Source organism: Fusarium verticillioides, chromosome 4 (genome assembly GCF_000149555.1).
Source record: "Fusarium verticillioides 7600 chromosome 4, whole genome shotgun sequence".
Classification (NCBI taxonomy): Eukaryota; Fungi; Ascomycota; class Sordariomycetes; order Hypocreales; family Nectriaceae; genus Fusarium; species Fusarium verticillioides.
Genome location: NC_031678.1, coordinates 3,544,057 through 3,569,946, shown reverse-complemented (window position 1 = coordinate 3,569,946; position 25,890 = coordinate 3,544,057). Strand labels below are relative to the sequence as shown.

Below are 25,890 nucleotides of genomic sequence, written 5' to 3'. Positions count from 1 at the left end.
GAATGACCAGCTTATGTGAAAAGGAACTCCGTGGAGGTCGAAACGAGTATAAGATTAGCAATCCACGTCTCTTTTAGACTAAAAGTCCAAGTAATGGAATGTTTATGCCCGTCACCAACAAAGTGAACTGGATACATGATTGACGCCAACGCCCAACTACCAGATCCCGATCCATGATGCGTCCTTAAGCTGAGCTACCCAATATCGTCTTCTTAACATGATTGAGCGCACTTCCAGCTCGTAACCACGCAAGCTGGTGCGCATGATATGAGTGATTCAACTGCGCCGTCCATTCAGTACCAGCTTTATTCACCACCTTCATTGTAACCTGCTTCTCCGGCTGAAGAGCATCCCCATCAACATCCAGTAAACTTATAACGTCACCCTCCTGTACCTTGTTATAGTCCAAGGGGTCTGCAAAGGTCAACGGAAACATTCCCTGCTTCTTCAAATTTGTCTCGTGAATGCGGGCAAAGCTCTTTGCAATGACCGCTACACCACCTAAGAACCTGGGCTCTAGCGCAGCGTGTTCCCTGGAACTACCTTCGCCGTAGTTAATATCACCGATGATGCACCATCGAATACCAGCGTTCTTCATTTTCCGTGCTGCTTTGTGGATGAATTTGATGGTGCCGTCTGTAGGATCCCGGGTTTTGCCAGTCATGCTTAATGAGTTGGCATCAGGGAGGAACCCGTTCGTTGCACCGAGGAGCATGTTATGACTAATGTTGGACAGATGACCGCGATAATTGTACCATGGTCCTGCGGGAGAAATATGGTCTGTTGTACACTTCCCAGAGACTTTGATGAGGACTTGCATGTTTTTTGCTTGACCTGGCTTCCAGGGCTCAAAGGGTGTCAGAAGCTCCAGACGATCGCTGCCTTCATCGATGTCAACTTTGTAATCTGACGCATCTTCTAGCACAGGTGGCTGGAAGAGATCACTACCAGCTACAAAGCTCTCAGGAAGCTCGTGGGCGACGGGAGGGGTAAATCGGAAGTTAGAGGTACCCGACTCGTCGATGGGAATGGCATCGTGCATGGGATTGAAGGATAGATCACCAGAGTAAGCAAAAGCAGTTGCAATCTCGGGGGATGTGACGAAAGAATGCGTAGCGGGGTTTCCATCATGACGACCAGTGAAATTGCGATTGAAGCTAGAGATAACAGAGTTCTCAGCTCCAGCAACGTCAACATCCTTCCTGTCCCATTGCCCAACGCACGGTCCACAAGAGTTGCTGAGGACGACAGCTCCAGCCTCTCTCAGACTCGGTAAGATGCCACTCACCTCCGCAGTTGCACGAATCTGCTCACTACCGGGGCTCACCATGAAGGGTGTTCTGGGCCGCTCGATACCTGCCTTCTTGGCTTGTTGGACCAGGTCGTAGACCTTTTCGAGATCCTCGTAAGAGCTATTGGTGCAGCTGCCTACCATACTATGACTGATCTTGGAGGGCCAGGAGCTCTCCTGAACTCGTGTCTTGAACTGGGACAAAGGATGGGAGAGGTCTGGAGTGAAGGGGCCGTTGATGTGAGGTTCAAGCGTTGAGAGATCGATCTCAATGACCTCATCGTAATAGCCCTCACTGCCACGGTCGGCAGTAAGCAATGTCTCAGTGAAACCGTCAGCGTAGCGAGCGATGTCTCCTCGCTTAGTCACTGTAAGATACCGTGCTATGGCCTGCGAGTAAGGGAAGATACACGAAGTTGATCCGACCTCAGCTGACATGTTGCAAACAGTGGCCATGGCCGTGGCTCCCAATGTCTCAGCGCCTGGACCAAAGAACTCGATGACCTTGCCCTTTCCACCGGACACGGTCAATATGCCGGCAAGCTTGCAAATGATGTCCTTGGAAGAGGCCCAGCCCGATAAGCGTCCTGTCAGACGAACGCCCAGGACCTTGGGGCAGACAAGTTCCCATGGCATTCCAGCCATAGCATCCACAGCATCGGAGCCGCCAACTCCGATACCGAGAACTCCCATTCCTCCAGCATTGGGGGTATGAGAGTCTGTCCCAATGAACAAACCACCCGGAAAAGCGTAGTTCTCAAAGATAGTAGTGTGAATAATACCCGCACCGGGTTTCCAATACCCAATACCATATTTCTTCGCAGCACTACTCAGAAAAGCATAGACCTCGCGATGATCACCCGCAGCTCGCTGGAGGTCTTTTTTGGACCCGTACTCTGCGACAATGAGATGATCGCTGTGTACCGATGTTGGTACTTGAACGCGTGGTAGGCCTGCGCTGATGAATTGAAGAAGAGCCATTGTCGCTGTCGCATCGTGGCAAGCAACACGGTCGGGCCGTAGGCGGAGGATTGTCTTTCCTCGCTCTATTTGGTCGAGTACCCAATCGTCATTGTCGTGGATTAAGTGGCTGTAGAGGAGTTTTTCGGAGAGCGTCAAGGGTCGCTTATTAGCGCCTTGGACGCGGCGGAGGGATTCGAGGCGCGAGGTGTAATCGAGGGCATTGTACTGCGACTCAATTAGCGATTGCTATCAAGAAATGAGCCGTGGTACCAACAGGTTCAAGAGGGCTCAGTGCGACATGAGATGAGCGCGTTGCTAAGCATCGTCGCGCTTGTGCTAATGGCCTCTGTCGCGCGGAGAAAACCCGCCGCAGATTGAGTCGTGTTGCTGTCAGCGCCATGCTTGCGATAGTTGTAGAATATGCATAGCAGTTGCGACAAAGCAATTGTTGTGCCCTCGCATGATAATCAGCATGATTTTATTTGTTATCGCACAAACCCGATCTACGAATCTGGATCCCGTAGCCGAGGGAGCTTTGGAGTAGTCCGCATTCCATTTTTCCATTTCTCGCTGCTGACGGACTGCTCCGTTGCCCCACAAGCCACTAACGCATCGTGATACCCCGAGCTCAGAAGCCGGGGTTAAGATCGGGTCCGAAGAGGTCCAGATCTTGATTGCCATTCAGTGGAAAGCTCCAGGTAAAATCGGATCTGTTGAAGTCCTCCAGAAACATCTCGATCTCCGGATCAAATCCGCCCTCAATTGCTGGCCAGTCAAATTGGTCGGGATTACTTCCGACATCCAAGTCTAGATTTTGCCACGCTGCATTTGTGTCAATCGCTGCTGACTGACCAGTATCGGTTGAGAATTCAGGCTCATGCTGAGTTCCAGTTGCACCAATGTCGGTTACGTCTCTTGGTCTGGCAGACGCAGTTTGTTGTAAAGTCAGTCGAGGAGCTTTGTTGGACGCATCCGCCATGTACAGCCTCTTCATGGTCAAATCTGCGACCGACCCAAAGCTGGCTTGACCATTCCTTACAGACGGCCACCATTCGCCACCAATTGTGAGGAGGGTAGAGCAGCTTCGCAAATTCTTTGACATTGTCTCTGGTGACGCCTTTTCCCGAACAGCCTGTGACGTCCAGAATGAATAGATCAAGGTCGCACCCGCCGCGAAAATATTCTGCACTGCTCTCCATCCAAAGTGAAGGCCATGGAGATCGTGCAGCCGCTGGTAGCCATCGAGGATGCCAGCCGCACTATCAAAACAGACTCGGAGCGCCTCTGAAGCGGGCTGCCGGATAACTTGGGATGGTTGGAAGAGTAGGACCATCGTTGTATGGTACTTCAGTCTGAGCTTTATCTTCCAGACTTCCCGTTGCCGGTTATCAAGACTGGGATACTCGAAGGCGTCGTTAGAGACTTCCTGCCACCAACTTTGCAAAGTCTGCCGAATCCTGGCCTGCTGTTCCGTGGGATTGTCCGGCCATGGGAAGAAGCTAGAATCACCGGGTAGGTGATACAGGTGAAGCTTTATGTCGGACACAATACGGTCCAATCTGAAATGATATGACGAGTAATACGTTACTGCAGTAACGAATGATGGTGGCAGTGGTCCCTGCATGTTCTCATCGGGGTTAGACGACACTTCTGGTATCTTGACGTCGAATGTTTCGTCCCTAAAGCCAAGGGGTCTTCCCTGTATTGATGAAATGGATCTGATATAGTCAGTATGATCTCACATATCCGAGCTTATGCAGTATTACCTATCCAAAGAGTAGATGGTAAAGAAGGTGAAGCGTCTGACTTGTAGCATAGCAAAGCCGTCTGAATTCGACTGGCTTTGTTCCCGATGTATACCTGTCTCGACACAGTAGGCCAACCCAAGATGCACTAATGTCCACAAGTTTACCTCTGCTGGCGTAAGCATGCCATGCATAACTAGCATCATCAAAGATTGGATAGAGGACAAAGTAATATGAGCGAAGGCTTCTTTTGAGAATTGGAGGGCAGCACGGTAAAATCGTTGCGGCGGAAAGTCGTAGTTTCGTGATCGCACCTTGACCAGAGCGCCAATGTTGAAGACCATGAAGAGTATAAAGGCGACTGCTGACAAGGTAACGCCTTCTTCATTGGAAATTCCTGGGATTACCACTCTTCCATTCCATCGAAACGGCGGCATATTAGAGGGCCAACCATGGGAGGAGACATCGCATTCCAAAATGCCCTCAAGGGAGGAATATATGGCTTCGACGGGACTGAATAGAGAGAGCGGCTCTAGGAAGGGGAAGTCGGGGTGGATCCAACGGATGTATGTGTGTATTAGAACAAGGGCATTATGCTTTGACGGTAGCTCCTGTCGATGATCAGAGATCAAATTAACGCACCACAGGTGATGGACTTACTTGTTTCAGAAGATTGTACAGTTCTTGATGGTACTTCCTGTTTTGATCTTGAGCAACAGCGTCATCACTCCGTTCAAGCTCTCCAGCATACTTGTCCCCTTGAGGGCACTGGGACGTGGATTCCACACTTGGCGGGGACGCCCCAATGAGGTTTGTGAAGAGAAGTCCTGAGCTTGAGCCAAGGTAGTGCTTTTGGGGTGAATCGATATTGAGAGAAAGCATGCCAAGGTTGACGGCAACAGAATGAGCGCTTTCTGGAAAAGATTCATCTTGATCGGACTGTCCTGATGCCTCTGCTGACCGTTTGCGAGAAACTGTTGGCACTGGTGGAATTGAGGATATTGTGATATCGGCATCTTCGGGGATTCTCTCATCCTGCGAGGGGGCCGTTGGATCAGACGAAGGATCGACCTGAGGACCAGAACGTAGGTCTATGTCCGGTAGACGCTCTCTAATGATATCTTCCAACCATCGTATCCTTTCACGGGCAGCAGACACGAAACTTAGAGCTGTCAATGAAGGCTCCGGGACGCCGTGACGCGTACTCACTTGCGGGGAATAACAACGTCTGAGTTCTGACTGTCCACATCCAAGCAGACCTGCCCAGCCTTTGCGCAGTTGCTGCAAGCGGGTACTTGACCATCGCACTAACACAGACCAAGGAGGAAAGATTTTAGCTTGAAGGGTCGAGTTGTTGGCAGCAGACAAAGGTTCTCACCTTAATGCGACGGACCCGACAGCGTCGACAGGCCAGGCGGACCTTTTTAGGGGCATTGATACGCGTAGCCATGAGATTTTGTAAGAATACAGGGGTGACCACAAGCAGACAACGTGGTTGGCTGGTGTCGCTGGATGTTTGGTGAAGCTGACAATTGCTCATGATGAGAGTGGATGACCCCGCTGGGGAGTGTGTCACGTGTGAGAAACAGCAGACAGCTAACTACAACGACTAGCTTGATGCAATTGACATTCTCATGCAGACATTGGTCTGAAAACATGATGTTGAAAATTATTAGATCTTCTAAAATATATACAGTGTGCTTCCATGCTTCCTATAAGGATCCCCATCTATCATGTCGATCAATGATGTTGAGATGTAAGAGCACTGGAGCAGTGACGACCGATGGTTCAAGGAGGAACAACATGACATTCTAGAGAAATAACTGGGTATATTATGATTGGATATCCCCGATAGACTACTCTCAAAGCGTCAGCGAACATAAGACCGTGATAGAGTGCCAGAATAAAACCCGGAAAAAGGTATCCTAGACTTAGGTATGCTCATTCAACTAGATCTATTTGCCACTTAGAATCAAGGCCCGAGTTGTCAGGACTTTCCTCTCCTAGCCTAGGCTATTGATGGAAAGATTTGTCCTTAAGTGTGCGCTGTGGCGATACGTCCGTAAACATGGTTGATAACGGATGATCAGACTCTTCGGGTAAAGGTTGACCGGCTCATTGACCATTTCAGGCCGACGATATAAATGCCCATGAGAATATTGATAAGAATTAAGCGGGCTCATGTCTACTATTTAATATGGCTAATAGAAACCAGAGATAAGAGGTCTAACAAGACTTCTGCACTCTTGGGACTCGAGACATGGATTTTTGTTATTCTGACGAAATCAAGGCCCCGCTCTATGAGACACACGGCTTGGGTCATGACATACCTTTACGAATGCACAGGGACTCGCTGAAGGAGATCGATGGAGCACTTCGAGCCCAGAAAGATTGGACTCGCTACGTACGGCCAGTGCATGGGTACAAGGGCGGCCTAGCCGACCCGTACGGCTTCATAAGCGCAACGATCCCCGAATGTCGCCCGGAAAGGCTTGAGATTGTTTCGTACGCGAACGAGTTTGCATTTCTCTATGACGGTATGAGACTTTAACTTATTGCGTCATTGGGCTATATTGAATTTTGACAGATGATATGGAAATGCTTGAACTCAAAAACCCGACGAAAGATCTCGATAGTTTTCTTCAGCCGTTTGTAACCCCTGCACTTGAGGTCAATGCCCGAAGCCGTCCCGAGAAAAAGCTCCAGGCACAAATATTCTTAGAAATGATGGCCATCGATAAAAGGCGGGCAATTACGACGATGAAGGCATGGGCAAGCTTTGTTCAGTCAGCATCTCGAACAAGAATGACGTCTTTTGAGACCTTGGAGGAGTATATTCCAGCACGAGTTATAGACGCAGGCGAACTGTAAGAAAATAGCAAAGAAAGTGATGAGATGTGCATTCGGCTTACAGCAATAGGATCTGGTTCGGGTCGTTAACCTTTGGTATGGGACTTACCATCCCCGACGAAGAATACGATCTATGCATGAGCCTAGGAAGGCCGGGATATGCCGCACTAGGATTGACGAACGACCTCTACTCATGGGATAAAGAACGAAAGGCAGCTGAGGATATGGGGCAGGACTACGTCTTCAATGCAATCTGGGTCATCATGAAAGAGAGTGCTATCGGGGAGGAAGAGGCGAAAGAGGTTTGTCGACGTGAGATTGTACAGAACATCGACCAGTTCCGTGATATTGTCGCAAAGACAAAGGCCGACCTTAGTTTGTCTCGAGATCTTCGCGCATATATCGAGGCGGTCATGTGGTCATATATTGGAAACCTAGTATGGAGCATCTACTGTCCCAGGTATAAGTGAGGACCGGCAGAAGGAGTAAATGCGCACCAAATTGACTTAGTAGATCTTACGCATTTCTCTTCTGAATATTGTTGGCGTATTATTACCCTGAAAGCCCGCGCAGTCCGCCATAACTGCCCGGATCAAAGATCCCTGTAAGTGAACAGTCGCCGACTCTTGGGTTCCCCTGATCGCCGAACAGACAATCCGCCGACCAAAAGACGCACCACGACTTCCAAAATATTCTTTTTAAGAGTGATAAACTGAATTAATCCGTTTTCATATAAACATTCTATCTTTCTCGGTGACATTGTTGATATAGAAGAGCCATTTACTGACCCTCAAAGATTAGGGTATACAAGGCGGACCGGAGGTCATGCGACGATGACCGAAGCAAACATAAAAGATGCAATAGAGAGCAAAATCAAATACCCATTCTGGTTTGGTGGCAGTGCCAGCGCTTTAGCCGCTTGCGTCACTCATCCTCTTGATCTTGGTACAGGACAACGTCTTTTTCACGTGAAGTGGAACTAACGCAAGTCTATCAGTCAAAGTCCGTTTGCAGACACGTACAGTTCATATGGCCCCGTCGTTTGCTTCCGCCGTCAAGATCATCATCAGTAATGAAGGTGTATCGGGCTTATACAGTGGTCTAACAGCATCCGTGGTACGCCAACTCACATACTCAGGCATTCGCTTTGGAATCTACGAGGAACTCAAGTCGAAAGCTGGCCCTTCTTCCAGCAGCCAATTTCTCCTGGCCTCTGCGTGGTGTTCCGGGTTTGCGGGCGGAATAGCCGGCAACTTTGCGGATGTTCTAAATGTGAGAATGCAGCATGATGGGTCACTCCCAGCCCACCAACGGCACAACTATCGCCACGTCGGTGACGGTATGGTGCGACTGGTACGGGAAGAAGGTATTGGCGCTTACATGAAAGGATGGCTGCCAAACTGCACACGCGCTGCGACACAAACAGCAGGGCAGCTTGCAAGCTATGATATTATCAAAAAGTCCATCCTCGAATACCAAAAGTCCGAAGAAACACCCGCTGTACAAGCTACTTCTGCATTTCTAGCCGCTGTAATCGCGGTAACAGTTACTAATCCTCTAGATGTTTTAAAAACAAGGGCCATGTCTTCCACGTCTACAGCTGGGACAGGTATGGTAGCTACTGCAAGGGAAGCATTCCGCGTTGAAGGACCTGCCTGGATTTTCCGGGGATGGGTACCAAGCTTTCTACGGGTTGGACCGTAAGTATACCGACGAGACTCTGTTTCTAAGTTGAAGTCTAATGGTATATAGGCATACGATGTGCATGTTTGCCTTTTTGGAGATTCAACGAAGTCTCTATAGAAGGACTCTCAATTAGATATGTGTCCTACTTGATCGGAATGGGATTTCAGTGTTGTCAATGGAGTCACGCCTCCCCCCTAGCCCTAAGACTTTCGGTGGTTCACCGGCCTCCCTACCAGTGGTAGTAGAACTAAGCGGTGAGGATTGGAGGCTCCATTCCAGAGATGCCGGATTTCTGCTGTACTTGAGACAATATAGACTTGTAAATGTTAGAATCAATTAAGACTATCAATCCATCAATTGGCCGGAAGCCCCCCATGCCGCTCCTGTGGAGCTCACACTTTCAGCACAAGGAACAGCCCGTTCCGTTCCAGTGCATGTCTGATCGGGCTGCTCCGACGCCCGCCACTGCTGATCGGGATGGTTCCATGACCGACGCGTTACCGAAGAAATGATCCTTATTATTAACTAAAAAGCTCAGAAGGGTCCGGAGTAGGCCCATAAGCTGAAGCAATCTCTCTATTCTCCCTGTAATGATCTTTCGTGGGATCTGTATCACCCAACGCAGAAATATGGCTACCCAAGTTCTGACCAAGTCCACCAAAGCTGAGCTGTTCCCTAACGGCGGTTGGGATACCCACCATCATATTTTCGAGCGTATGGTCTCTTTGTATCATATCGTCCGAGACCTGGACTGACATTATGCCAGCATCAACCTTTTCCTACAGTCCGACCCGCCACCTGACGCCCCCCGCCGCAACAGTCCAGTCCTTCAAGACGTTCCGTCAGAAGCTGGGCATCACCAACTCCGTGCTTACCCATGGTCTATCGTATGGCGATGACTGCACTTCTCTTAAGACTTTCGTCACCCAGCTGGGAAAGTCTAGTACATCAGGCGTCGGCGTTATCGATCCCGAAAATACTACCGACGATGAGATACGAGATATGCAGGCTGCAGGTATTTGTGGTCTCCGTGTGAATCTCTATCACTATAACGCAATGGAAGATGTCGAGCTTCAGAAGAAGACTCTCCGTGCATACCTTGAGCGGGTGACTCGTTTATCCCTTCCTTGGAGTCTCACAATGACGACTATCCGCACGGACTTCTGGGATGCCCTGGAACCGTTTGTTCGAGAAGAGGTGGCTGCAACAGGCCGGCCCCTCATCACAGATCATTTTGGGCTGCTGAAGGCACCCAGTATGCTTCCAGCTCAGTACCGACAAAACCCAACTCAACAGCCAGGATTTGTACCCATCTTACGGCTCGTCAAAGATGGTCTTCTCTGCGTTAAGCTTAGCGCTCCATACCGCGTCAGTGAGCAGAGCCCAAGATATAGCGATCTGAAGTTCCTTGTGCGAGCTCTTGTAGATACGAACCCACGTCAAGTCATTTGGGGTAGTGACTGGCCGCATACACCGAGGATGAAGGTACGAAGTCATGAAGAAGCTATGAAGGAGACACCATTTCTGGAGGTCGATGATGAGGCATGGCTGTGGAGTTTGAGGGACTGGCTGTCAGATCAGGAATGGCACATGCTGATGGTTGATAACCCAAGGAGATTATTTGGCTAGGCAATGGCTGGGGATTATTTTATGGAGAGATTCAGAGCAGAACAGAGTAAATTTGAGCTCGTCTTTGAGCCTTATCTGTACACCTTACCATCGTTCATTCATTTCGATACCCGCGGAATTACTATAGCATAGACTAAAGAGCCATTAATACTTATTCTGACAACCGATTTGTTGTAGGAATTGTCAATTTCTAACGTGAAGTCTATTTATCCTTACGGATAGTTCGAATCAAATCCTCCATGGCCGCACCGTTACGTAGCTCGGCAAACATCTTCTCATCAATCTCAGCGCGCTCCTGACACAAAGCCACGACTTGCTCTATCAGAGACGGAGGAACAGATACAACACCATCAGCGTCTCCAACAAGAATGTCGCCCGGGTTGATCCACAAATCACCGCCGTCCCGAATTGGAACATTGATCTCCGAGGCACGTGTGAAAGTGTTTGATCCCAAGATAGACACGCCCCGCGAAAACACCTGCGCCTGGTTAGCTCAATCATAGTAAGAATGAAGAAGCGATATGTACGGGGAAGTTGAATTCTTTATGTTCGTTGATATCTCTCATTCTTCCGTTGATGACAACGCCCTCTGCACCTAGATACTTGGCGCGGGTGGACATGAGGCCGCCCCAGCAAGCAGAGATAGCATCAACGGGCTGATGGATATACATGACTCCACCTTTCACGTTATGGTCGACGAAGTGCGTATCAAGCGTGGGCTTATCCTTGTTTTTTGTCCTAACCATCTTGACAGTGACAGCTGGGCCGAAGATGCGAGTCTTCGAGTCGACAGACCGCAATTGGATGTCTTTTAGGAAGCCACCCCTGGGATACTTGAGCTTGACCAGCGCATCACCAATCTACGAGACGATCAGTGGTTTAGAATGGGCACTTGCGGGGGTTGTCTTACGTCGCATGATGTAAACTTGCGCAGCAGCTCGCGAGCTTGGGATGACATGATGGCTAAATTCCGTAAGTCAAAGAGCCAGTGGGAGCTTGGCTTGTAACGTTCTGCTGAGAAGTTGATGCTTGACTGTTTTGATGCGAAGTGGAGAGGACAGCTCCGCGCTCCATGTAGTTAGTGAAAGACGCGCTACTTACGCCCCGTGGGGAATAATTCAAATGGACTAGTTCCTATTGGTCAACCACTCTAGGGGGACTCTTCCGTCTCACGGATTGCTCCTCGAGTCGAGATCTCTCAACGAACGAGTCTGGGGAAATGCGGGGTATGAACTTTGGGGAACAGGCTGGGGAAGCCCAGCATCAAAAGCTTTGGCTGAGAACTAACGAAGAGGTGAAATCGATATAAGGATGGACTGGTGCTCTCGAAATACATTCAAACAATCTCACAGCAAAGTCTTCAGCTTGGCTCAGAGACATGCATTCCAAACCATCAGTTCTTGTATCATATTTGTGCAGAATGACTGTCGCCATGAACGAGCAGAAGCAAGATCTTTCCCTCTCTTCAGAGCACGTCGAAGATATGCCAGCCAAAGCTGAAGAGGCTGTTAGCAATGGACTTGGCATGACTGATAAGCAGTACGACACCAATGAGAAGAGTCTGGTCCGTAAGCTGGACTTTACTCTTCTTCCCATGGTCTGGCTGCTTTACTTCTTCAACTATCTCGACCGAAACAATATCGCGTGCGTTCTGACCAAGTAGCCTGAAAACTTAGCAGTGGCGCTGATTGCCGTGTTTAGTCAAGTGCGTCTCAGTACATTTGAACAAGATCTTGGTCTCAAGGGCAATCAGTTCAATGTTGCAGTGTCCATCCTGAACGTCGGATACATGCTTATGCAGCTCCCCAGGTAAAACAGCTCCATCATGTTCGAGGCTCAAAGGCTGACGCGTATTAGCAACATGCTCCTTACTCAAACCCGCCCGTCGATGTACATCCCAGCCTGGACTGCTCTTTGGTCCATTGTGTCTGCCGCTACTGCTGGTGCTGGTACTTACACTCACTTGATCGTCATCCGATTCTTCCTTGGTATTGCAGAAGCGCCCTTCTTCCCAGGCATGTCTCCCCCTTCTTCTCAATGCGAAATTATCCTCTAACTTCGAATAGGTGCCATGTTCCTGCTCAGCTGTTGGTATCCTCGCAAGGAGCTTGCCCTTCGAACCGCGATCCTATACTCTGGTGTTCTCCTTGCCACTGCCTTCTCGGGTCTCATTGCTGCTGGCGTTCTGTCAGGTCTTGAAGGTGCTCGAGGTATGGCTGGCTGGCAATGGCTGTTCATCATTGAAGGCGCTGGAAGCTTCATGGCTGCTATCATCGCATTCTTCGTCTTGCCTGACTTTCCCGGGCAGAAGACTGGAGCTATGAAGTGGCTTCTGTCTGATGACGAGCAGAAAGTTGCCGTTGAGCGTATCAACAGGGACCGTGTCTCTCTTCCAGATGCCGATCACGGTGTCTTTGCGGGTTTGATGATGGCTGTCAAGGATCTCCGAACCTGGGTCTTTGTAAGTCTTATTATTGCAGAAGGGCACACGAGAACTAACAGTAAATAGGTCATCATGCTTACAGCTAACCACAGTGCGTATGGCTTCAACAGCTTCTTCCCCACCATTGTCAAGGGATTCAAGCTCGGCAACACAACCCTTACGCTCATCCTGACTGCCCCTCCTTACCTCATCGCCACTGCCACTGCCTTCGCAACAGCATGGTCCAGCGATCGTCGCAAGAACCGAGGTTACCACATCGCCATTCCTCAAGCAGTAGCTTGTGTCGGCTTCATCATCTCCGTCGCCACGCTCAACAACGCTGCGAGATATGCAGCCGCCTTTCTTTACATCTGCGGCTGTTTCTCATCCAACGCTATGGTCTTCAGTTGGGCTAGTTCAACTCTCAACCAGACGCCTGAGAAGCGCGCGTGCGCCACTGCTATCATCAATCTTCTTAGCCAGCTTGGTAATATCTGGAGTCCGTATTTCTTCCCTGCTAGTGATGGGCCGCGCTACATCAAAGCCAATCTACTCATGATGGCCTTCTCGGCGCTGTCAATCGCGACTTGTGTGTTTATGAGATTTAGCTTGCAGAAGGCTAATAAGAAGCTTCGGGAGACGGGTGATGGTATCAATTGGTTTACTTTGTAAGATTTCGGAGCATCATTGGGTCGCGTTTGTGTAGCTAGTAACTCGCAGCTTGGCCATTTCGAATGGATAACCAATAAAGAGCTTTTTCGCGAAACGTTGACGAATATTCCATGGATCGAGGCTCCGGTGCCGATATCCCTTACTCAGTTAATCCGAATGTTGGCGGCTGTCGTCCGCAATGCGTAAATTCACCAGCTTTACAGGGTAGTCTTCGATAGCCCATGAAGTTTGGTTCGCCTAAGATCAGTAGTGGAAAGGCGTTAATCTACGGGCCACCCTTGGTTTAGCTTTGGCGAGCATAGCCGGGGAACCGCTCACAGAAGTGCTCCGCCCGACATCCGAGACCAGCAAATCCACGAGTCAGCTACGCTTGGCCGATTTCATCGAGGAGCAAAGCCTGAAAGACTTAGGTCTGTTGCTTCCAGTGAAATGAGGAGTGTTCATGCCTTGAGCCTTGTCGTCTGTGTCTTATTCTAGCCTTGCAAACATTCGACAAAATGCACATTCTTCAAAGACAGCCTGTTGATGTTGAGTCAACACTAGCGTCTTTGACTCTAGCAGAGAAGATCTCTCTTCTGTCAGGTATGTTACCGTGGCCAACCACTCAGTATATCATTGCTCACAACAAACAGGATCCGACTTTTGGCATTCCCAATCCATACCATCTCATGGTATCTCATCTGTAAAATGCACTGACGGGCCCAATGGTGCCCGAGGAGGGAGATTCTTTAACCCCGTTCCAGCATTGTGTATCCCTTGTGGAACTGGTCTTGGTGCAACCTGGAATCCCGATCTTCTCTACTCAGCCGGTCAACTGCTGTCTCGAGAATGTGATGCAAAAGGTGCACATGTTTGGTTGGGCCCTACCGTCAATCTGGTTCGAGGACCACTCAATGGCCGCGGTTTTGAGAGCTTCTCTGAAGATCCGCATCTGAGTGGCGTGTTAGCGACAGCAATTATTCGTGGAGTTCAAAGCAGAGGGACTGCAGCAGCTTTGAAGCATTTTGTGGCCAATGATCAAGAAACAGCCAAGATGTCCGCGGATATTTGCATGTCAGAGAGGGCGCTGAGAGAGGTCTATCTCAAGCCTTTCCAGATGGCAGTCAGGGAGGCCAAACCCAAGATTGTTATGTCTTCATATAACAAGGTCAACGGTATACACGTGTCAGAAAGCACGAAACTCCTGAAGGAGATATTACGAAATGAGTGGGGTTTCGACGGCCTAGTCATGAGTGACTGGTAAGTAGTCCACTGCTCATCATATGGCGGCATACTGACTGTATAGGTATGGCACATATGGTTGCACCGATGCAATCAATGCGGGCGTGGATATCGAGATGCCAGGTCCCTCAAGACATCGTGCTGAGAAGGCCTTGGTCGCAGTCGTTTCAGGCAAAGTAAGCCGAAAGACGATAGATGATCGAGCCAGAAAAGTTCTCGAACTGGTCAATAACACGACTTCAGCCCGAGTATCAACAAAAGAGTCAACTCGAGACTCGCCAGAGGACAGAGCGCTAAACAGACGACTCGCGACGGAGAGTATTGTGCTTCTGAAGAACTCAGAGAACATCTTGCCTCTTAACCCTGAAGACTGTGAGGATGTCGCTATCATCGGGCCAAACGCCAAGCTTCCTGCAGCATGTGGTGGAGGAAGTGCGAATCTACGACCATATTACACCAGCTCCGTCTTCCAAGGAATCAGCGACCAACTATCATCCAATGCAAAGGTGCATTTTGAACCTGGAGTATTTGGCCACGTTCTGCTGCCATATTTCACAGGTGACCACGTTACGGATGAGAATGGGAGACCAGGTGTCTCCATCTCTTTCTTCAACGAGCCAGAGTCAGCGTGGCAAACAAGGAAGCCCTTTGACCAGCAAAGCATTCCAGACACTACATATCAACTTATGGACTATCACCATCCGGATGCGAGTGAGACGTTTTTTATGTCCATGACAGCTTACTACAAGCCAGATATAGACGGGACTTATGAGTTTGGCCTCGCTAGCTATGGAGTCTCAAGGCTATACATAGACGAACATTTGGTCATCGACAATGCGACATCACAGACCCATGCTGGGATGTTCTTCGGACATGGATCAAGAGAAGAGCGTGGCACATACGAGATGGAAGCTGGTCAGACATATCGACTGCGTGTTGAAGCTGGCAGCGCATCGACTTCAATAACAACAGGCGGCTCCTTCATTCCCATACCAGGTGGAGCATGTCGCCTGGGCGGCTGTCTAAAGCTTGATCCAGAAGAGGGCATTAGACGTGCTGTCGCTGTCGCAAAGAAATTCAAACACACCTTTGTTGTAGTCGGCCTGAATGTAGACTTCGAGAAGGAGGGCAAGGACAGAGATTCTATGAGCTTACCACCGCATGTCGATGATCTTATCTCTGCAGTGATAGAAGCTCAGCCGGGCGCTATAGTGGTGACCCAAGCTGGAAATCCCATTGAGATGCCATGGCGTCACAAAGCAAAGACTATCCTGCATAGCTGGTATGGAGGGAACGAAGCAGGAAATGCAGTAGCCGACATTGTTTTCGGCAAGGTCAATCCCAGTGGCAAATTGCCTATCACATTCCCGAGCAGACTCCAGGATGGACCGACTTTCTTGAGTTTCGGAAGCGATAACGGAAGGATATACTATTCTGAGGATGTCTTTGTTGGGCATCGCTGGTTTGATGCTCGTGGCATTGAGCCAGCTTTCGAATTCGGGTATGTCATTCCTTGAAACTTCAACGTCTGTCGTTAACAGTATCTAGTCACGGTCTAACCTACACAACATTCTCAGCATCTAATATCCGAGCCGCGGAGGATGGTGTAAGCGTTGACGTCAGAAACACTGGTAAAAGAGCTGGCGCCGAAGTTGTGATGCTTTACGTCTCTTACGAAGCGGCAAAATCCGGCCAGAAGTCGAGATTTCACCGCCCGGTGCGAACACTTGTTGGGTTCCAGAAGGTGTTCTTGGAGCCAGGTCACCAAGAGACGGCATTTACGGCTCTAGACAAGTACAGCACTGCAGTCTGGGACGAGACATCGGATAGCTGGCTTTGCGAAGCAGGAACATACATCGCTTCTGTCAGGAGCTCGAGTGGCAGTTTGGAAGTTAGCTTCAGGGTGGAGAAGGATATTTACTGGAACGGTGCATAGCTTGCAAAGGAGGTTATCTAGACAAGACGAATGGTATTATTTACTACAGGGGCTAGCAAAAACTCTAACATTACATACTCCCGACATCTGGCATGGTCCAATCCGTATCTGCAAGAGGCCAGAATGAATCCATGAACACATCAGGCTGTCCAGAGCCGTACTGGCCGTGTAGTCCGAAATTAAAGATACAGTTCAATTGAGGCTCAGCCTCCCCTAGGTATAGGCCAAACTCAGTTTGATGCTGAGTGCCTTGTTCGGGTCTTGGCGAGACGTTCATAGACATGAAGTTCGCCGCTGGTGCAGATCCTGGTTCGTTCCCAAAGGCCATATCGGCAGCTGGCTGTGCGGAGCTTCCGGGGTCAGCATCGTCTTGCTCGCCGGGCTGAAACTGAAGGTTTTGAACCGTCTCAGTGACGCTGTGCTTCGAAAACACTTCTCTGGCCCCAGAGCCACTGATATCTCTCGAGGCTCCAGTTGCGTTGTAGCTCTCCGACTCTTCCTCTTCCCAGATTGAAGGACAGGCGTAAGGTCCATGACGATCTCGCTGTGCATCATTTACCAGATCGCAAATGCCCTTCTTCAAGATCGCAGTTGTGGGGAGGATCACTGCCTGTTCTTCCAAAGCTTCAGCACAAGCAGTCAATCGAGCGACAAGCTCCGTCTGTGGCATGTCGCCCATGGGGTATTGTCCAAGCCTTGATATGACCCTTGCAGAGTGAAAAGCACACATCGCAATTGAAGGATCACTGATCAGCTCCGATCCTCCGACCGATTTGGGTATTTCGAGTATCTTAGATACAGATATGGCGTGGTACAGACACTTTTCTCTGCATGCTGAGGTGTACTCTGGCGACAGCTGTAATATCTCAGCTGTTGGCAGGCCTTCTCGGAAGCCGGGAATGGTGAAGCGGAAGAGGTCGCAATGTGTTTGATGCCACCAAGCATGCAGCATCAGATATGGAGTGCGAGAAGGCGAGAAGGCCCGCAGAGAAAAAGCTGCTGGGTCCCAATGGTATCGTGCCGGCAGACCAGCTGAGAATTGGCGCAATTCGTTTTCGATAGACTCTACTGCAAGTAGGCATTGATCGATGGGCTCTCGGTGATTCGTGATTGTAAGGGTAAGTCTAAGTCACAATTAACTGAGTGTATGTAGCAGCAAATCTTGGCTTTTTACCTTTGCACGCGATTGCGAATGTCCAAAACGCGAATGCAGTAGCCAAGAAGGCCAATATTAGATGTATCCTCATGTGCACTCGAGTGCAGCGGCACAGTTATCACTGGAGCGTCCATAGAAAACGACTTCTCGGCACATGGCAGCCGGATGTGAAGGGTCTCTGGCGTACAGGCAGTGAACTCCGTCTTGCCACTCGAATACAACGAGTCCATGATATAGATAGCCCACATCAGTCGTCGTCGACGCTCCTGCACTAGGAACTTCTGACGCGGATCTTCGTGGTTCAGTCGAAGGATATAGGCGAGCCTCGATGTCAAAGCCATTGAGACAAGCATCTTGCTGACGCGCTGCGAGAGGTAGTGGTCCAGCGTGACGAGAAGCCATGCTTCAATATCAGATAGCCGAGGCTGGGCAACTCGCCTGAGGAGGTATGCCTCTGCATCTTCAATCCACCTCTTTGCCATTATTCTGTGTTCAGCGCTACCTGGGTTGATGAAACGCGATGTGATACCGCATATGGCTGATATCACGCATGGGTTCAGCTCGTTCTTTGACCACGATTGCAGCAGGGTTGCTCTATGGAGAAAACTGTAGCAAGGTATCGGGTGTATAAGGTCGAAGTAGGCATCGATATGTTGCTTGACGGTCTGTTTGTTTATTCCTAGGTCCCTATTCCCAGTCAGCTTTGAAACAACGAGTAGCAACAGCGGTATGGCCTACCATTGTGAGGTCTGCAGCGGCTTTGGTATAGAGCCCGACGAAGGTTGACCACTGAGTTGTCTTGTGCCCTGTGAGGGCTGAGATTCATGGCGGTTGGAGTCTAGGCTTGTCGGGGTGCTGCCCGCTGCAATCGAGGGCTCGCGAGGTGATGGATCAGAATCATGACTGTTAGCCCTTGCGGCTAAAGGGTAGTGGCAAGGACTTCCTCGATCCGAACATCGTGAGCATGTCGGTCTCTGGCCAGAGCATTTCAGCTTGCGATCGCGACAAGGTATACACGCCCTGGATACGCGTCGTCTTTCCAGCACCTCTACCGCGCTGTCGGGATCCGCAAAAAGGAGAGAACAATTGAACTTGAGCCTCTTGCAATTGTTACAGCCTCTGGGATCTCCATCGCATCTAACCTGCAGTCAATCCTTTAGCCGACGTTCAGTTGTTTGGACATATCGCTTACCTTGCGGTTCCGACATTGCGCACATATCTCGGATGTCTTGCGATTTCGCATACGGGATCCATTTCTTGGCTCCATTGCGAATTCCATCCGATCAATACAGGCCAGGATGAGAAAAGGAAGTCGGGCGGAACAGAATAGTCAAGGTCTACCCCCAAAATCTCAGCGCAGATTTCTCTCCGCCCGACATCCGAGCCCGGAAATGCACTAACCCTATGGAACTCCACTTACCCCAGACCTTTCCCTGGGGAAATCAGGAGAGAGGCCAGGCTAGCAGACTTTGCAGGTCTCGAACAGCGTTACCTTGACGCCGGGTCGACGCGTGATAGTAAAGTCTTGCGGGGGAGAGTCGTTCTAAGGTTCAGTGGCTGGGTATATCAACAAAGCATCACCCCGGTCAAGATCTTCACGATCAATCCAGCCCGACATCATCAACTTCAGAGGCAATCGCAATGGTGTCAAAGAACAGAATCCTCCAACATTTTAATCGCCACCTGGCGATTGCTTTCGCAGTCATAGCCGTGTCAACCTTCAACTATGGCTTTGACAATGCAGCTTACAACAATACCCAGGCCATGGAGGCTTTCCAGGAGCAATTCGGTGACTGGAATGCTGAGACGGGCAAATATGCTATCTCACCATCATGGTTATCCCTTTTTAACAGCTTGAACTATATCGGCTTCGGAGCTGGCGTCATTATTGGCAGTCTTGTCAGCGAGCGCTGGGGACGACGGTGGTGTATGTTCGTCATGAGTGCTTGGGCGCTGGTCCCAGCTATCATGGCTGTTACATCGACGAGCAAGCACCAGATCATGGCCACCAGAATCCTTAACTGTAAGTGCTACGATCTACCCGCCAAGCAGTCATGACTGAAACATATCGACAGATATCTACATTGGTATGGAGCTCGCAGTTGTTCCTGTTTACCAATCCGAGATTATGCCCCGCGAAATTCGTGGTTTTGCAGTTGGATCATACCAGTTCAGTTTGATGGTGAGTTCTCCCAACATTGTGTCGTTCAGATAAGCTTACAAAGGACAGTCTGGAACTCTCATAGTGGCATGTGTCTGCCGAGGAACAAGTACGCTCTCTGGTAATCTCTCATTCCGAATCCCCTTCGGCCTCTTCTTCATCATCCCTGTCGTCGTCATGTGTGCCATCTTCTTCATCCCCGAGGTAAAACAAACCCTCCCAATAACTGATAACCCCCAAGCTAACCGAGCCTAGTCTCCCCGGTGGCTACTCACCAAAGACCGAACTGAGGAAGCTCGCGACGCCCTTGGAAAGCTACGACAGGGCAAAGAGACCGAAGCCGAGATCAATGAGAGCTTTTCTGCTCTTCAATACGCGTTGGAGCACGAACCTGAGCAGGGCAACTACCTCGAGCTCTTCCAAGGAAAGAATCTGAAGCGTACAGCTATTGTTGTGGCTATGAACTTCTTCCAACAAGCTACCGGTCAAGCTTTTGCCTCGACATACGGCGCCATCTTCATCCGAGATATCGGGACCGTCAATCCTTTCACCATGACCATTGTCAACGCTATCGTCAATCTCTGCTCAGCTTTCGCTGGTCTATATCTCGTTGATCGAGCTGGCCGTCGGTAAGCCATTCTTACAACCCTAATACCTGATCATTGCTGACCTTTATAGACCCCTCTTGTTAACCAGCGCTGGCTGGATGTTCTGCGCCATTATTACGATGGGTGCTCTCGGAACAGTTCCCAACCCATCTTTCGGTATCAAATCAGGCATCGTAGCAATGCTTACCCTCTTCGGATCCGGCTTCACTTTCGCTTTTGCCCCTCTCAACTACGTCATCACCACCGAAATTCCCGCCTTGCGACTTCGTGACGCGTCCCAGCGAACAGCCTCCATCGTCAACGTCGTGGCCAACTTCCTCGTCAGCTTCAGCATCCCTTACATGCTGTACCCTCAATACGCCGGTCTAGGCTCGAAGGTCGGATTCGTTTTCGCTGGCATTTTGGCTTTGGCTATTGTTTTTGTTGTCTTTTGCGTCCCTGAATGCAAGGGCAAGTCTTTGGAACAGGTTGATCGCATGTTCAATGAGGGTGTTGCTCTTCGTAAGTTTGGTAACTACAAGCCTGAGGATTTGACTGGGGATGTTGAGGAGATGGGAGGCAAGGAGAAGGGAAATGCTTCAATTGTTGTGAACCACCGGGAACAATCATAAGCACCATTAATCAAAGCCTATAATCAGGAATCAGGATAGATTGGTAGATATTAGTCTTGGATGCATCAAGACCGAAATGATATTGTTCTCATTAATCATCATCGTGGCCTCCATCGCGGTGACGGCAGCCAGCAATACGTTGTCATTTTGACAAGAGCACTTCATCCGGTCTCACTATAGAACTCGTGACTGTTTCTTCCGCATCTGTCTGGATCGTCTCTATCGTTCGCTCAATGAAGATATTCTCAGTGCTGGACCCATCGGGCGTGCTACTTCGTTTCACGCGAAGTATAATGTCTCGGACGAATTGACGTGATCCAGGCATGCATGCTACCATCATGCCTACGCAAATCTCGATATTTGACCAGATTATTATTCCGACTGAATCAGCTGCGTGGACAGTTAGCTGGCCCCAGCGTGTTGAAGGGGGGGTCCCATACTGGTTACGTTGCGTGATGTTGAAAATACTATCAGAGTTGGGATGCGAACGGAACTGACGATCGTGAGACTATATCATAATGATTAGCACGATAATTACTGCACAAGCATCGGACATAACTTACAAGAGGCCGACTCCAAACATAGCAATAACTCCAATCTTTTTCTTCAGTTTGATCCCAATTTTTAGTAGTTGAGTCATTGGAAGAATCATCATCCAAATATCCAAAGCAACGTTCCATGCGCCATGAGTTATCCCTATGAGATTTGCACTCAATATAACTCCTTGCGGATGCTTATCCCTCCATCCATTCCAAAGAACGTCGAGTGGCCTGCGTTGAACGAGGATAAGTACCAGGTATATGGAGCACATGACGAGGATAAAGATCGTCGTCCATCGGACGACGGTACGGAACTTTTGGTCGGGGAATATGCGAAGGAAGAAGGCCAGAATCGATAATTTGACGAGGGCGAGGGCTATAGCGTATGACAGTTCGGAAGCGAAAATTAGCTAGATTTGTTAGATTTGTAATTACAGCACGGGGTAATGATCTCCTACGATGAGAAATGTGTGAATGTTATCTTCTTCCACGAACCAAATATCGAGTCCGAGACCTTTCGAAGTGACTAACATCGCACAGCTTGTGTCAGCATTATAGATGGACGTCATTAGAAAGGATCGCCTACGTATTTGGCAGAAAATGTTAAATGCTATGATGAATGGCTGTTGGTCGTCAGTGATCCGGTCATAAAGCGACAGACTGCACGACTTACCAAAGCTGCCAATATCAGACTATCGTCATGCCCATATGGCACAAATCCAATTATCTTTGAGATGGCTCTCATAGTAAAAAACACCATAGCCAGAATGCCCATCGTCAAACAGCTGATTCGAATTTCTTGACGGCGGTTGGTGATCGGCCAGTCGCATGCGCGGGATGTTCTGTTCTTGAAGTCTAGCTGTTGCGTCAGCAATTGATAATGAAGCCACTGCACACAATTTGTATCAACCTACCCCATATCTCGGTGACGTTACAGTCGTGCTGTACGCAGGTCTCAACATCATGATAAAGTGGCTTGTCTTTGCAGAGGTCCTCCGCTTGGTTGCCTTCAAAAGCTTCTGTGTCGTTCGTCTTCGTGAAACATGTTCTCTACACTCGTTAGCTCTAGGATGATTCAATCAAGTCAATTGTACTGACCGCACACTCGGATGTTCCCACTAAAGGGTCGATGGCGCGTGTCTCTAGCTCATGAGCTTGAGCTAAACCTCCAGCAGGTATCAAGCATAATGCAAGCGCGTATAATACTCGACGTACGAGCATCGTAGCATTCAGCAACGAGATGTTGCCCAAGCAAAACAAACAAACAAACCCCAGGACTCGTGCCTTAGAGTGCGGTCGTCATTCTTATGCAAGGGAGAGATTACATATCTGCCCTTGTGGCGCAGAAATCCCGAAACCTAAAGCCCTTTTTTGCATCAAATTACCTCTTTTAGGGATTTTACACGGCAAGTTCCAGGCATCGTGGCGTATGTGCAACAGATATGGCTTCGATCTGTGCAATGACGGCAGTTCAAGCATGCAAATATCGATCCCTGGCGGCGAAGTTATATTTGTTTTCAGGAATGTTAGCTTAATCGGGGCCGTCGTGGCTGCCGCATCTGAACCTAGATGGCTTATATAGCATTCCAGATGCGCGGGGTCAACGATGGAAGGATATCGCCGCATACAGAGCTGTGAAGTCACGGATTGATGAATTAATTTCCTGTAATCCAGAATCAAGGATGTTTGAATGTAACATGGTAAAAATTGAGTAGTTATACCTGTGGCAAGATATCTCGGCGCAAATACGACATCTGATCGTCGTTGACGCGACTATGGCACCCGACAAGCCACCAGTGAAATAGAGTCCGTGTTGCGTAACTCCTAAAACATCTAGGGGTGGGAAAGAAAACTTGAGCCCCCTATAATAAGTGCTGAAAATACTCAGGCAACTATGGCCTTAGCTTAGGGGGCTCTTGCTGAGTTTATTTCACTATCCTCTTTCCAAATCTTGAGCTTTGTTGCTCCTTGAGGAATACGCGGATCCAGCGCAGTGACCGAGAAACTCTGTTCTTAAACCCCCCGAGTTTTCAGCCACGGCTGCCTTTCTGCCAGGTACAAATAGCGAGGCTTATCCCTGGATCCTCAAAAACGAATTATCTTGTTGCTTAGGCGCCACGCTCCCTGGATGATGCGATCCCGCACTTTTGGCCCCGGTTCGATGAGTCTCGCAGGGCTCAGAGAGTTCACCTTCGGTGACTCCCGCGGGCGATCTCGATGCTCTAAAAATAAAATGGTCTGCGTTTTCATGTACCGACGGTTGTCGGCCAAGATCATTGCTGTAGAGAAGGAGGCTAAGATCGACGTGTAACGGGACGCCCTTTCTCGACCAATCAAAATATGCTGTAGGTTCTCTATGACTGCGAAAGGAATCTCGTGTATGCGGATAAGCAACAAGCCAATCGGACTAACTATCATCCAGGATTACTTCAAGCTGTCCATATCGTGTATCGACAACGTTTTTTCCATTGTGAGTATTGACATGAGCTAAAGGATCTAGATTTAAGGACCTGTCATTCCTAATACATTCTCTCTCCATACAAAGTGAACTACGGAGTACTACGAAGCTATCTAACAGAAGATTTCGCGTCTTCGGCTCATTGAAGCTCACAGCCGATGACTCACCCGTAGGGCGCGCCTCAGCTAAATTGGAACTGCTTATACGATAGCTGCTTAAAGTGTCCACTAGGCTTGCATGCACATAATTCCGCTGGCCAGTACCACAAAGGAGTGTAACGTTGCTGCGTTAACTTCATGGACAGATGTTTAGTAATGTTAGGCTCGCTCGAGTGACCTCAGGTAACGTAGCAACGTTGTTCTGGCCATTGGTAAGAGAGCTCATCCAATTCCAGGCAATCAGCGCTCTATATAGTAATGACTTCTTAAACCATGGTCCTACATTAGGTCGAAGAAACTCTGCATATCGAGCCCTGCTAACCAGAAACCGCCTTCAAATATGTCGCAACTCAAGATCGCTTCAGTTCAGTTCGAGAACTATTCCGGAAGCAAGGATAAAAACTTAGCCATCATCCACCGAATGGCAAGTGATGCGGCAAATCGCGGATGCAAAGTTGTTGCATTTCATGAATGCTCGGTTACCGGCTATACCTTCGCTAGCCGTCTCTCCAAAGAAGAACTGCTTAATCTTGCCGAAGAGGTCCCTGCCGGTCCAAGCACAGGCTCTTTGATTGAAACTGCCCGTGAGCTTGGCATCGCTATCCTGGCTGGCCTCTTCGAGAAAGATGAAGATGGTCGCATTTACAATACATACATCTGCGTCGACAGCACCAGAGGCTTTATAGCCAAGTTTCGCAAACTTCACCCCTTCATCAGCCCCTATTTAAGCCCAGGCAATGAATATGTGGTTTTTGACATTCTTGGTTGGAAATGCGGTATTTTGATCTGCTATGACAACAATGTTGTCGAGAATGTCCGGGCTACAGCTCTTCTCGGTGCAGAGATCATATTCATGCCGCACGTAACAATGTGCACTCCGTCAACTCGCCCTGGCGCTGGTTTCGTGGATTCATCGCTTTGGACTAATCGACAGCAAGATCCAACATCTCTGCGGGCCGAGTTCAACAGTCTGAAAGGCAGACAATGGTTGATGAAATGGCTACCCGCAAGAGCCTACGACAACGCAGTATACGCCGTCTTCTCAAATCCAATCGGCATGGACGATGATCAATTGAAGAATGGCTGTTCCATGATCATTGACCCGTTCGGGGATATCTTGAGTGAGTGCTCTCTGCTTGGACAGGATATGGCTGTTGCGACTTGCAGCAAAGACAAGCTGCAATTGGCAGGCGGGTTTCGGTATAGACAAGCCAGAAGATCCGAGCTATACCGAAACATCATAGGCTCGGATCACAACTCCTCTCTGAATGTCTCCTGGTTGGGCAAGTAGGCCTCTCCGGAAGTCTGGGCTGGCGATGATGAGGCTTGGCTGCCGACCGGTTAACTCATCAAACAGCACTGGTCGCGTGGCCCAATGGCAAGGCGTCTGACTACGAATCAGAAGATTCTGGGTTCGATCCCCAGCGTGATCAATCTTTTTGCTTGTCGGGCCGATGTCTAGTGTTTTAAGAATAAGGTTTAACATTCATGCCATTCGCTCGGTCCCGGTGTTAGTGCATAAAGTGTTTCGGTCCCGATACGAATTGTCTGCCTCATGCAGAAGGAATGTGAGAGAGTTACGGGTGGCGGCGGTTAGTGGGACGAGGTTCCTGGATTAGTGGGCTTTTGATGAGCCCATTGGTTTGTCACGGAGTAGTGGTGCTGATATCGGTAAGCCCTGTATCATGTTTTCTTTTAGCTTTGTCGGCCTCGGCGATAAAATTGAGATTCTAAAGTGATCTATAAATGAACTTCCTGTATGCAATAATTCTAACCATGATCGA

At 49.2% G+C, this 25,890-nt stretch overlaps 12 protein-coding genes and 1 non-coding gene across 13 annotated transcripts; 8 read left to right on the top strand and 5 right to left on the bottom strand.

Annotated features, from left to right (window-relative positions):
- Positions 1-31: 31 nt before the first annotated feature.
- FVEG_12271 (aconitate hydratase 1) lies at positions 32-2,654 on the bottom strand (the record flags this gene model as incomplete). Its single annotated transcript, XM_018901621.1, has 2 exons — positions 32-2,479; positions 2,529-2,654. The coding sequence occupies 2 exons, from the start codon at positions 2,652-2,654 to the stop codon at positions 185-187; spliced, it is 2,421 nt and encodes an 806-aa protein (XP_018760138.1). The 3' UTR covers positions 32-184.
- A 228-nt stretch (positions 2,655-2,882) lies between these two features.
- FVEG_12270 (hypothetical protein) lies at positions 2,883-5,539 on the bottom strand (the record flags this gene model as incomplete). The annotated part of the gene is made up of 5 exons (XM_018901620.1): positions 2,883-3,972; positions 4,021-4,610; positions 4,660-5,161; positions 5,209-5,306; positions 5,378-5,539. 5 exons carry the CDS (start codon positions 5,537-5,539, stop codon positions 2,883-2,885), a joined length of 2,442 nt encoding a protein of 813 aa, XP_018760137.1.
- A 720-nt stretch (positions 5,540-6,259) lies between these two features.
- On the top strand, positions 6,260-7,319 carry FVEG_12269 (hypothetical protein; the record flags this gene model as incomplete). Its single annotated transcript, XM_018901619.1, has 3 exons — positions 6,260-6,536; positions 6,587-6,866; positions 6,920-7,319. The coding sequence occupies 3 exons, from the start codon at positions 6,260-6,262 to the stop codon at positions 7,317-7,319; spliced, it is 957 nt and encodes a 318-aa protein (XP_018760136.1).
- Positions 7,320-7,682: 363 nt separating this feature from the next.
- On the top strand, positions 7,683-8,668 carry FVEG_17205 (hypothetical protein; the record flags this gene model as incomplete). The annotated part of the gene is made up of 3 exons (XM_018906465.1): positions 7,683-7,794; positions 7,847-8,549; positions 8,602-8,668. The coding sequence occupies 3 exons, from the start codon at positions 7,683-7,685 to the stop codon at positions 8,666-8,668; spliced, it is 882 nt and encodes a 293-aa protein (XP_018760135.1).
- A 496-nt stretch (positions 8,669-9,164) lies between these two features.
- Positions 9,165-10,164, top strand: FVEG_12268 (hypothetical protein; the record flags this gene model as incomplete). The annotated part of the gene is made up of 2 exons (XM_018901618.1): positions 9,165-9,249; positions 9,302-10,164. 2 exons carry the CDS (start codon positions 9,165-9,167, stop codon positions 10,162-10,164), a joined length of 948 nt encoding a protein of 315 aa, XP_018760134.1.
- A 202-nt stretch (positions 10,165-10,366) lies between these two features.
- On the bottom strand, positions 10,367-11,187 carry FVEG_12267 (hypothetical protein; the record flags this gene model as incomplete). The annotated part of the gene is made up of 3 exons (XM_018901617.1): positions 11,075-11,187; positions 10,692-11,024; positions 10,367-10,642 (listed from the first exon to the last, which is right to left on the bottom strand). The coding sequence occupies exons 1-3, from the start codon at positions 11,120-11,122 to the stop codon at positions 10,367-10,369; spliced, it is 657 nt and encodes a 218-aa protein (XP_018760133.1). The 5' UTR covers positions 11,123-11,187.
- A 397-nt stretch (positions 11,188-11,584) lies between these two features.
- FVEG_12266 (hypothetical protein) lies at positions 11,585-13,258 on the top strand (the record flags this gene model as incomplete). Its single annotated transcript, XM_018901616.1, has 5 exons — positions 11,585-11,808; positions 11,866-11,973; positions 12,022-12,183; positions 12,250-12,625; positions 12,674-13,258. The coding sequence occupies 5 exons, from the start codon at positions 11,585-11,587 to the stop codon at positions 13,256-13,258; spliced, it is 1,455 nt and encodes a 484-aa protein (XP_018760132.1).
- A 497-nt stretch (positions 13,259-13,755) lies between these two features.
- On the top strand, positions 13,756-16,415 carry FVEG_17204 (hypothetical protein; the record flags this gene model as incomplete). Its single annotated transcript, XM_018906464.1, has 4 exons — positions 13,756-13,840; positions 13,891-14,497; positions 14,544-15,980; positions 16,028-16,415. The coding sequence occupies 4 exons, from the start codon at positions 13,756-13,758 to the stop codon at positions 16,413-16,415; spliced, it is 2,517 nt and encodes an 838-aa protein (XP_018760131.1).
- A 70-nt stretch (positions 16,416-16,485) lies between these two features.
- FVEG_17203 (hypothetical protein) lies at positions 16,486-18,838 on the bottom strand (the record flags this gene model as incomplete). Its single annotated transcript, XM_018906463.1, has 4 exons — positions 16,486-17,539; positions 17,590-18,258; positions 18,310-18,545; positions 18,764-18,838. The coding sequence occupies 4 exons, from the start codon at positions 18,836-18,838 to the stop codon at positions 16,486-16,488; spliced, it is 2,034 nt and encodes a 677-aa protein (XP_018760130.1).
- A 374-nt stretch (positions 18,839-19,212) lies between these two features.
- On the top strand, positions 19,213-20,951 carry FVEG_12263 (hypothetical protein; the record flags this gene model as incomplete). Its single annotated transcript, XM_018901615.1, has 5 exons — positions 19,213-19,594; positions 19,647-19,753; positions 19,802-19,936; positions 19,988-20,361; positions 20,411-20,951. The coding sequence occupies 5 exons, from the start codon at positions 19,213-19,215 to the stop codon at positions 20,949-20,951; spliced, it is 1,539 nt and encodes a 512-aa protein (XP_018760129.1).
- A 42-nt stretch (positions 20,952-20,993) lies between these two features.
- FVEG_17202 (hypothetical protein) lies at positions 20,994-22,781 on the bottom strand. The gene is made up of 8 exons (XM_018906462.1): positions 22,589-22,781; positions 22,405-22,540; positions 22,164-22,345; positions 22,077-22,113; positions 21,949-22,016; positions 21,515-21,900; positions 21,392-21,459; positions 20,994-21,341 (listed from the first exon to the last, which is right to left on the bottom strand). The coding sequence occupies exons 1-8, from the start codon at positions 22,709-22,711 to the stop codon at positions 21,094-21,096; spliced, it is 1,248 nt and encodes a 415-aa protein (XP_018760128.1). The 5' UTR covers positions 22,712-22,781; the 3' UTR covers positions 20,994-21,093.
- Positions 22,782-24,385: 1,604 nt separating this feature from the next.
- On the top strand, positions 24,386-25,607 carry FVEG_12262 (hypothetical protein). The gene has a single exon (XM_018901614.1). The coding sequence runs from the start codon at positions 24,447-24,449 to the stop codon at positions 25,395-25,397; it is 951 nt and encodes a 316-aa protein (XP_018760127.1). The 5' UTR covers positions 24,386-24,446; the 3' UTR covers positions 25,398-25,607.
- FVEG_17201 lies at positions 25,468-25,539 on the top strand. Its single transcript has one exon. It is a non-coding gene; the product is annotated as a tRNA-Arg (tRNA).
- Positions 25,608-25,890: the final 283 nt, after the last annotated feature.